The sequence below is a fragment of the Corvus brachyrhynchos genome, unplaced genomic scaffold, assembly GCF_000691975.1.
Source record: "Corvus brachyrhynchos isolate BGI_N302 unplaced genomic scaffold, ASM69197v1 scaffold215, whole genome shotgun sequence".
Taxonomy (NCBI): domain Eukaryota; kingdom Metazoa; phylum Chordata; class Aves; order Passeriformes; family Corvidae; genus Corvus; species Corvus brachyrhynchos.
This window is the reverse complement of record NW_008237887.1, coordinates 532,968-543,744: the sequence shown is the minus strand read 5'-3', so window position 1 is coordinate 543,744 and position 10,777 is coordinate 532,968. Positions and strand designations below refer to the sequence as shown.

Sequence of the window (10,777 nt, the reverse complement as noted above, 5' to 3'; positions counted from 1 at the left end):
CGGGGCTCTCTGCTCGCCCTCCGGCCAGCGCGGCACCGGCAGGGTTACCTCAGGTTTTCCCTTGCTCAGTCCCCCTTGGGCGTGTCTCGGCTCCCAAAAGTTACCTGAGGGTTTCTTGCCCTTGGGTTTCCCGCCCTCAGTTTCCCCTCAGGTTTCCTCTCTGCTATAATTCCCCCTGAGACTTGTTCCCAACTTCCCTCTTTTCCTCTGTCCCTCCCCAGCTCTTTCCTTCTGTACTTTCCCCTTCTCCCCCAGCCTCCCTGGCTCGGGGGTCCTTCCCCTGCGTCCCCCAGTGAAGGATGAGTGCTTCCCCCCCAAAATGGGTGCAGACCCCCAGGGTTAGGCGTGCACCATCCCCTTCCCAGCCCCCGGTGCCGCCCAGTCCCGCCGAGTGAGACCGAGTGGGGCAGATGCGGGCGTGTGGGGCTGGTCTCGATGTGTGCGGTGACCTGGGGGGGAAGGGGGAATTCTGACCCCGATGTGTGGGGCTGACCCCGTGTGTGTGACTGACCCCGGGGTGTGGGGCTGACCCCGTGTGTGGGACTGCCCCCGTGTGTGTGTGGGGCTGCCCCGGTGTGTGTGTGTGACTGACCCCGTGTGTGTGTGACTGACCCCGTGTGTGTGTGACTGACCCCGTGTGTGTGTGACTGACCCCGTGTGTGTGTGACTGACCCCGTGTGTGTGTGACTGACCCCGTGTGTGTGTGACTGACCCCGTGTGTGTGTGACTGACCCCGTGTGTGTGTGACTGACCCCGTGTGTGTGTGACTGACCCCGTGTGTGTGTGACTGACCCCGTGTGTGTGTGACTGACCCCGTGTGTGTGTGACTGACCCCGTGTGTGTGTGACTGACCCCGTGTGTGTGTGACTGACCCCGTGTGTGTGTGACTGACCCCGTGTGTGTGTGACTGACCCCGTGTGTGTGTGACTGACCCCGTGTGTGTGTGACTGACCCCGTGTGTGTGTGACTGACCCCGTGTGTGTGTGACTGACCCCGTGTGTGTGTGACTGACCCCGTGTGTGTGTGACTGACCCCGTGTGTGTGTGACTGACCCCGTGTGTGTGTGACTGACCCCGTGTGTGTGTGACTGACCCCGTGTGTGTGTGACTGACCCCGTGTGTGTGTGACTGACCCCGTGTGTGTGTGACTGACCCCGTGTGTGTGTGACTGACCCCGTGTGTGTGTGACTGACCCCGTGTGTGTGTGTGGCTGACCCCGGTGTGTGTGGGGCTGACCCCGTGTGTGTGTGATTGACCCCGTGTGTGTGTGTGATTGACCCCGGTGTGTGTGTGACTGACCCCGGTGTGTGTGGGGCTGACCCTGGTGTGTGTGATTGACCCCGTGTGTGTGTGTGATTGACCCCGGTGTGTGTGGGGCTGACCCCGGTGTGTGTGGGGCTGACCCCGGTGTGTGTGACTGGGGCGATGGCCATGGAGGCAGTGAAGGTGGCCATGCCCTGGGGTGCTGGGCGATCGCTGGTGTGGACAGTGGTGGGGCCGGTGCCTCCTGTGGAGCCCCCCGGGCAGTTCTTCTTCAACGGGGCGTTCAGTGAGGAGCACAGCACCAAGCACATTACAACGAGATCGCCTACCTGCTCGTGGAGGTCAGTGGGGACCCAGGGCAGCCCCACACAGCCAGGGGTGGGGGCAGTTTTGGGCACCACAGTGAGAGAAAGAGCTCCAGGAGCATGTGTTCAATGCTCTCAGGCGCAGGGTGGGATTGTTGGGGTGTCCATGCAGGGCCAGGAGTTGGACTCTGATCCTTGTGGGTCCCTTCCAACTGAGGATATTCTGTGAACACATAGCCTGAGACATGGGCTGAGGAGTTTTACAGGTGATCCCTAAATGCAGCAGGATCCACTTGATCTTCCCCACACTGGAAGGTGTCCCTGCCCATAGCAGGGTGGTGGAATGAGATGAACTTTAAGGTTCCTCCCAACCCAAACCTCAGCCTTGCTTAGACTAGCAAAATGAGAGGGGATCCATTTGTTTCCTTGTTAACAGATGAGCACAGAAAACAGCTGTGGTGAGAAATGAACCTGTTAAGCAAAAAAAGACCAACCTCCCTCCCCAAAAAAAAGGTTTTTTTAGAAGAAGTAACATGGATTAAATGGCTCATGATGGTTTTAAGATGGAAGTTTCTGATCATGAGAACAAGCAGGGCTAGAAACAGAAGATACTAGATTAATAGGTTCTTTTTTTCTTATTTAAACCTTAAGAAATCCAATTATTTTCTGTTCCTACCACACTTCTCTGAAATAGGGACAAGTGACAGTGAGCAGCTTGCCAATCAAAACTTACTCAAAACTAGAGACCATCCCTTTGGCCACCCTACAACCAACTATTGTTGTAGTTGTCTCTTTCAATCTCATAAGATTTTGTGCCCTATGGCAAAAATATTCTGGTTTTCTAAGTGTTGGTGTTGTCAACTGCTTTTCAACAGCTGCATTGCTTCAAGATTCCCAGTTTAAAGAGAAAAACATTGATTTATATGCTAATTTTGTAATTACTATATTCTGATGGTGTGTGGAGATTAAGCAGCTGTTTGATGTTTACTTCCAGCTCTTTCTTTAAAATACCTTTTAGGGGGTGGGAATGACTCTGGACAATGTATTTCCAGTTAGGCAAAGATGATGGTAGTTTTCTTGGGTTTTTTCCCCATTTCCAGGGTGTCACAGAAGGCTACAATGGCACCATCTTTGCCTGTGGCCAGAGTGGCAGTGGGAAGTCATTCACCATGCAGGGAGTTGTGGATCCTTCCTCACAGAAAGGGATCCTTCCCAGGGCATTTGAACACATCTTTGAGAGCACACAGGTGGGTGTGAAAGAAATCCTGTCGGTAAGTTTTTACTAGAAAGACTTTTTTGGTGTCCTATCTCAAGAAGTGAGTGCTGATGGCACATGAAGTGTGAATAGGGACAGGTTTGGGGTGCACTGCTTCTCATCCTTAAGCTGAGGCCTGTCCACAGTCGGATGAACTGCACCCTTATCCCACACGACATTATGGACTTGAGGTGTGGAAGGACCAAAAGTCCCTTGCAGTGTTGAGTGGTTCCAGCTGGATTGAATTGCCAGGGGAGATTGGATGGGGTGCTGATGGGTGGTGGGCACCCAGCTGTGGGAGGGGCTCTGTGGGCTGCCCGTGCTGTGCAGCCTCTCCCCAAATCCTCCCTGTGTTGTGCAGTGTGCTGAACATGCCAAGCTCTGGCTGAGAGCCTCCTACCTGGAGATCTACAGTGAGGACATACGAGACCTTCTAGGAGCTGACACCAAGCAGAAGCTGGAGGTGAGGTGGGCTCATGGTGTCTTAATTAAGTGCTTTAATTAGCTCAGATAGGTGTTACCATGACTTACAGAAGTGCAGCAATGGTCTCTGTCAGAAGCTTGAGTGCCAGAATATGAAGTTATGTGAGGAATATGGAAGCTAAGAGGGGCTTTTGAGGGACTTCAGTGAAAGTTTAGGAACAGCATGCAGCTGGAGACGTGTGTGGTGTATCCCACATGATAGTGGCTGGTAGCTCAGCAGCAGTTCTGTGAAAGTCCCTTACTGGACAAGGATGGAATAAAGTGCCCATGGGGCAGTTTCTTCCTCATCCTCTTCATCTCATGCTTGTCTCTAAAGCAGGAGAATTCTGGGCCTTATAAATGTTAAATCTGATCCAGTGGAGCCATGGATGATCTCTTTAGCTGCCTAAACCAAAAAGGCTGATCCATTTTGAGGGGCCACAGCACGTATTACTCCCCATGGGAACACATGTGAAGTTTACAGGACCACAGGAGGGTAAACTCTCCTGAAATCCTAATCAGGGGGGCTGATCTTTATAACATTTACCTCTTGGTGGTTTTGCAGATCTTTTTGTATGTGTTCCTGGAGGAAGCTAGAAATCTCCTGTCCCAATTTGCTTCCTTGCAGGACTGCACTGGTAAATAAAACCAAGGCAGTAGCACCTTGAGACACTCTGGGATGGCAACAGACCCAAACTGCCTTACAGGGTAGATATTTCTAACAGCTTTCTGGCTTTAAGGCAGGCAAACCCCTCTCTGCTCCATGTTCCAAGTGTGCTTCACCTGTCTGGTGCTGAGGGAGAGTGGGAGAAGGGGACTTCTTGCTGCAGTTTCCCATCCTTTGTTCCACATCCGCGGTGACACGGGTTTCCATGGTGACGCAGTTGGCACTGGGAGGGCAGGAGCTGGGCAGAGCAGTTTCCAGGGTAACTCTGTCACTCTGCCTGTTGCTGCCTCCACTGAATGCTTGAGGGAGTCGTGTCCTGCCGAAACAAATCCCAGGCTGACCCGCTGCATTCCTCTGCGTCCCCCAATTCCCCCCATAATCCCATTTTTGTTCATTCCTTTGCCTTTCACCTCAGTGACTACAGCCATGTCCTTGGTCAGGTGTTCCTTGGGGACTCTGCAACACCCCCAGACAGAGCCAGGCCAGTCCTGGGGTTCTCAGTAGCACAGGCAAGTCACAGTGTATGAACACTTTGGCTGTGACTGTATACCTGGATTCATCCCGGGCATCGTGGCTTTGGAACAAGGATAAATCCCACCCAGTTAAGTTTTCAGCCACTTTTGCTATGTTCTGTGGGATTTTTTAACAGCAAACACTATTTTACATCATTTCTTGTGAACATCACTGAAGTATCTGAGCCTCCTCCTTGGAAGTCACAGTGCCAAACATGGTCTGTGTTGCTCTGTCGTGACAACTGTATCTCGATATCCCAGCTGAAATGATAAAGATAGTTTTAGTGATGAACTTAGCAGATGTGGGGTGTAACAGAGCTGTGGAAAATTAATTCAGCTCATTTAAAATTCCCAGTGTGGAGGGGGCTGGTGTAGGAGTGCAGGGATCTCTGGATTATTTGTATTTTTTATGTAGGTTTGATGGGTAACTCAAAACTTTGGATATTTCCATTGCTTATTAGCATTCTGTATGAAACTTTTCATCTGTGTGGTTGATAATTACTGAGAAGGTGCTGTTGGGTATTTAATGCTCTGCCCCAACCAAGGGGCCCAAATAGGATTTTTGCTCATTTAAAAATTTATTAATCTGGAGAAAAATGATGACAGTTCACCTGTGTGTGACGGGTGTGACTCTGGGAATGCTGTCAGTGAGCTCAAGCCGCCCACTCAGAGCAGAGAGTTCAGCAAAGCACTGGGAACAATATCTGGGAATATTGTATCTGTGCTTTGATATTAAAAAAAGCTTCCTATGATTGAGGAGATCTTAGAGCCTTTGCCATAATAGGTGAGATGTATTTTGATTCTTGTTTAAAATATGCAGCTTAATAATAGAGAAGGTGGAGGGTGGATAGGAGCTGGGTTCCTCATGGCCTGGGGGATGTCTGAATCAATCAGCAACTTTTTTAACTTAAATTCTTTTAGCCATGAAGGTGGTTCCCTCTTTTTCTGTGGTTTTATTCCTCCTTCAGAAATAAGGCTTTTTGGTGGCAGTCAGATGTGCTTTTCTCATACTGCAGTTTAATTTCATGTAGCACGCAAGCTTCCAGGCCATTCCCAGTGTAATTTTCCATGGTTTCAGTGCCTCTGGTTCTGACCTGGTTTGCGTTGTCCTGTTGGCAGCTGAAGGAGCACCCAGAGCAGGGGGTGTTCGTGAACGGGCTGTCCCTGCACGCCGTGCCCAGCGTGGCACAGTGTGAGCAGCTGGTGGACACGGGCTGCAGGAACAGAGCAGTGCTCTTCACCCTCATGAACAAGGACTCCTCCTGGCCCCACTCTGCCTTCACTGTCAGGATGGAAATCTGCACTGGAAGTGGCTACCTGGATGTCCTCCCTTAGGCCTGGGCCTAGCAGGGTGCAGGATCTGTGTGGTCACTCATCATCCCACAGCTACCCTTAGATCCCAAATGATTGTAGGTCCAGGAGAAAAATCCTCTTCTCTGTGAGGGTGGGGAGGCCCTGGCACGGGGTGCCCAGAGCGGCTGTGGCTGTCCCTGGATCCCTGGAAATGCCCAAGGCCAGGCTGGACGGGGCTTGGAGCGACCTGGGATGGTGGAAGGTGTCCTTGCCCATGGCAGAGGGTGGAATGAGATGAGTCTTAGGGTCCCTCCCAACCAAAACCATTCAGGTCATATCACCTGACAATTCCTTCACTCAGCTTAATCATAGGGCATATTTTTAAAAGATGGAAGAATCCTTTAATAAAGTTTTAGCGACTAATTTTCCTTTCATGAGTATCTTATTGGTATTTCTTTAGTTGGAAGAGCTGCCTCGCTGGGTCTGAACAGGGCGCTGGAGAGGGCTTTTCTGGGACCAGAAAATTAATCTCTGCCTTGTCTTTGACCCTGGCTGCAAACAGCTTGGCTTCCTTTTCTTCAGCTGTTTCAGTCACACAACATCTTCCAAAATTGTGGTTCCAGATGTTGATGACAGTACCTCATTTTCCACTCAGTAAGTGAGGGATTTAGGGAGTTCCTGAATTAGTACAGACAGTGGATGCATTGTGTGGGTCTGTCAAGTCCCAATTTTAATCCCAACAGGGAAGAAGAAGTATTTGCACTCCTCTTCTGTGCTCCAGATTGGTGCAGGGCCCTCAATCTAGGCTGAATTTCTCTGATTTCTCTGGCTGAAATTGTAAATACTGTGGAAATATATGGAGGGGGCAGAGTGTGTGTGTTCAGAGCTCACTGGGAGAGTAAGAACAGGCATGAATTTTTATTGTGGATCCTGTTGAGGAAAGCACTAAAATGTGCAGTGTTAAGGTTAAACAGATCTTTATTTGCTTCAGGGAGTCAGGGCCCCAATGCAGACAGAGAACAGGGCTGGAGCAGGACGTGGTGCTGAGAGAGTCCTGGCTCTTGACTGTTGAGATGCTTCCTTCTAAGAGCTATGTGGGAATTGTTTCCATGCAGATGAGCGAGGGCAGGACCACCTTAGGGCTGCCAAACTCAACTTAGTGGATCTGGCAGGAAGTGAGAGACAGTCAAGAACTGGTGCCACGGGGGAGCGGCTCAACGGGGCCACCAAAATCAACCTCTCCCTGTCTGCCCTGGGCAACGTCATCTCGGCCCTGGTTGATGGCAGGTGCAGACACATTCCCTCCCGAGACTCCAGGCTGACCAGGCTGCTCCAGGACTCCCTGGGAGGGAACACCAGGACCCTGATGGTGGCGTGCGTGTCTCCGGCTGATGACAGCTGTGAGGAAAGCCTTAGCACCCTGCGCTATGCAAATCCAGCCAAGAACATCAGGAACAAGCCCTGCATCAACGAGGATCCCAAGGATGTGCTGCTGAGGGAATATCAGGAGGAAGTTAAGAAGCTGAAGGCCATTCTGGCTGAACACATGGGCACAAGTGACTTGTCGGGTAGGAGAGCCCTTATTGGCTGCAGAGATGTCAAAAAAGGGGGTTTTACACATAAAATGCTAGCTAAATTTCACCTCAACCTTTCCCTTACCTGTTGGAGGAAGAGTTCTCCATTCTGGTTACAGACTTTTCCTTCACTGCTGCCAAATTGACCTTATTCCACTGGCAAAGACCATCTCAATAATCCAGTGTTTTCAATAGTGACAAATTCTGTTAGAAAATGCTGACATGATTCAAATCCTTCATTATTTTTGGTGATTGTGGCTAGAATTTGGTCAGTTGCAGAAGAGAGGTTTCGGCCAGAAGAACAAAAATGAGCTGCAAAAGAAATAATACTGTAAAATTCTTTACTGAATATATATATATGTATATGTGTATATGTATATATATATGTTTTCAAAGTGAGCATTCAGCTCTTGTTCTCCTACCATGTGAAAGTTTGGCACTACAAGAGAAGTTTTGCCCTCCTTAGGGCAGTGCTTGAGGGCTCAGCCCAGCCTCAGCACACTTGCTCTTTCCTCTGGAGGAGGAACAGCAAGTGTAGGAACAAATGGGGAAAAGCAGTCTTTAGGGAGCTGATCACCTGGGAAGAATTAAAAAAGGGCAACTTTCAGCAGGGGAATAAGGCTGTAGGATGACTTTTTCCTCCCTTCTGCCACCTTTCAGAAATAGCTGTGAACAAAGAAGGTAATTTCCTTGCACTTTTCATCTTCCCAGTGTCTTTTATCTCCCAAGTCTGTAGCATAGCCCTGGAAAAAAGCCTCCTGTTATTCTTTGAAAGAGATATTTGTATCTATAAATACCATATAATTAAATTCACTTTCATGTTTCCCCTGAAGCTGGAACCTCTCCCTCTCTCCCCACACCTATGGAGCCCCGGGCCAGTGGGTGTTCTGGCAGCGAGCGTGGTTTGAAGGAGCACAGGGGTTGCCATGTTCTTTCTTGGCACCCACCTTCTTTGTTCTCTTGCCAGGATTTATGCAGACAGTCCCACCCAGTGACTGTGAGTGATTTTTATTTCTACTTTGCTTTGTAGGGCTTCTACCTGCTGAGGCTGCTCACCTGGGAGCAAATCCAGCTCCCTGCCTCAAACCCCAGGTGGATCTGGAAGCAGAGAAGCAGCTGATCGGAGAAGTAAGTTGGGAAGGGATATCCAACTTTGAGTGGCTTTGACTAAAACTTTGTCATAGTAATCATTACAAATATGGTTCAGCCTTTCCAGAACACTTCTCTTTTTCTATTTCTTTCTCTATTTTCTAATCCTTGGACTTCTCCTATGAACAGACCATGTGTTACGGAGGCCATGTGCCTTATTACAGCCCACCTCTTGTTCCCACCTCTCTGGAGATGGATTAGAATGTATTCCCAGGAAGAATTTTTGGAGGAACTACATGTGAAATTGTCAGAGAAGGGAGGAACAGAGTTGAGGAAAGCAGTAGTCAAAGATGCTAGGAACAGAGATGAAGAAAATGAGGAATACAGAGCCAGGAGGAAGAATGAGGAGCCAGAGGGAAACAAAACTCTCTCCTTGCTCTTTAGAAAGTTCATTCCAGGGCACCACGACCACCCAAGGCAGCCATTTCTAGGGCTGAAGAGTCACTTTCCATCACTACTGTGTCAAGTCACAGAAAATGTCAGTGAATACGGGGTGGTGGAGTTGTATTGGGATGGGTGTAAGGTGTGACCTGGAATGGAGCTGGATGTGACCTCGGGAACAGTCACAGGGCTGTTGCTGTGCCTTACAGGAGTACAAGGAGAGGCTGGCCCGGCTCCAGGCCAGCTACCAAGCGGAGCAGGCGCCCCGCACCCACCTGGAGAAGGACATCAGCAGCCTGAGGGATGACTTTGATCTCAAGGTGTCTGTTCTCAAGGATCTCCTCAGGAAGGAAGCAGGTGTGGAGGAGGCAGGTGGAGGCTGCACAGCCAAGCCCAGGTGCCCTCAGGAGCAGGGGCTGTTTCTGCAGTCAGATCTGTGGCAGCCACTGCAGCCTTTAAAAGGCAGCGGCTGCTACTGCAGCAATGCTGCCTGGCAGGAGCAGTCCCTGCTCCCAACCCGCCCTTATCCACAGCAGGAGCAGGAACTCTGCCTCTCCTGGGCCAGATTTAAGACTGTCCCAGCTTTGTCCTCTCCCCTATTTCCCTGACTTCTTTCCCTGTCGGGACCAGCCTGACCCAACCCTGTAAGCCTTGAGGCAATGAAAAGCCTCATTTTTGAATGAAACACCTGCTTTTTGCCCACGTAGCAGAGTTCCCCCTGGCTGAGGGCAGCGTGTCTCTGGAGCAGAGGTCACTGCTCTGTCCCAATCCCACTGGACTCTCATTCCCGAGGGCGGGGTGGCTGCCGCAGTCTCTCCCTCCGTATGCAAATGTGCTGCAGCACTTGCTCTCCCGGTGGATTATCCACACCATCGCTCACTGCAAGGCAGATATTCCTCTCACATCCTGTAAATTGTTGCCAGCTCTCCTCTCCTCTCCATTAGTACTTTTCATTGACACCCGCAGTGCCTCAGGGCATGGTTTGCAATGTGCTCATACAGCACTTATCACCCACTAGCAATCGTGGAACCTATATTCTTCACTTTTGGTGCTATCAGTTTCTAAGGTGAAGGCTTGAGAGGTTCTTTATTTTTTCCCCTCTGATTACAAATCAGAGCCTCTGAAATGGATTATTTTTGGAGCCAGGCTCTCCCAGCCCTGTACAATCTGCATTCCTTACCCGATACACCCTCTTGGTCTTTCATGGTTTTTACTGACGAGCAGAAGTAGGTGAATGACAGTCCTTTTCCTTTCAAACACGTCATTCCTAGCTTTGGGTGAAGGCTTTGGGAGATGGTTTCACAGATCTATGTCTAGTTTTTCACAGCTCATTACCAACATTGTGGGGATTTCCTCTTTTCAGCTGACACATGGACTAGAACGACCTCTGGCCAGACACCTTCACATGAAGCTGGTGTTGCTTCAGCGCAGGAAGAGCCAATGTCAGCCCAGGTACCCTTGAGGCTCCTTCTCCCCTCGGGATGAATAAACCTGAGTGGGTAATGTTGTGCTTTATCTCCCCCAGGACTCTCATTGCGTCTTTCCAGAGCTACAGCCTTTGTTTTCCTTTTGTCCCCAGCACTCAGCAGCACCTGGCACTGTCACAGACACTGGTGGGGTGAGCAGGGGCAGTGCTGGAGCAGTGGGAGCTGTCACTGCCCCGGGGATTTCCCTGCCTGCAGACCAGCAGCTGGTGCTTGCCAGGTCAGTGACATCCCTGCTCATGCCAACTGTCCCCTGGGCAGCACCCACAGGCAGCAGCAGGTGCCTTCTGCCATGACACCACAGCTGCTGAGCTCCAGCTGTCAGTGCAGCCCCAAATCAGGCACATGTGAGTTAAAATGATGAACCGGTTTGGGTGGGAAGCTCATCCCATCCCACCCCCTGCCATGGCAGGGAGGCCTGCCACTCTCCCCA

At 50.5% G+C, this 10,777-nt stretch overlaps 2 protein-coding genes across 2 annotated transcripts in view; both read left to right on the top strand.

Moving 5' to 3' along the window:
- The window catches only part of SH2D5 (SH2 domain containing 5), a 9,275-nt gene extending 8,979 nt beyond the window's left edge, over positions 1-296 (top strand). The window contains exon 8 of the mRNA XM_017732702.1: positions 256-296. Coding sequence (XP_017588191.1) covers positions 256-296 — 41 coding nt within the window. The remainder of the gene's footprint in view (positions 1-255) is intronic.
- A 2,371-nt stretch (positions 297-2,667) lies between these two features.
- Positions 2,668-10,777, top strand: part of KIF17 (kinesin family member 17) — a gene marked incomplete at its 3' end in the record, with an annotated part of 12,480 nt that continues 4,370 nt past the window's right edge. The window contains 9 exon segments of the mRNA XM_017732701.1: positions 2,668-2,814; positions 3,184-3,285; positions 5,583-5,772; positions 6,872-7,324; positions 8,361-8,458; positions 9,070-9,179; positions 9,181-9,257; positions 10,224-10,312; positions 10,440-10,564. Coding sequence (XP_017588190.1) covers positions 2,737-2,814; positions 3,184-3,285; positions 5,583-5,772; positions 6,872-7,324; positions 8,361-8,458; positions 9,070-9,179; positions 9,181-9,257; positions 10,224-10,312; positions 10,440-10,564 — 1,322 coding nt within the window.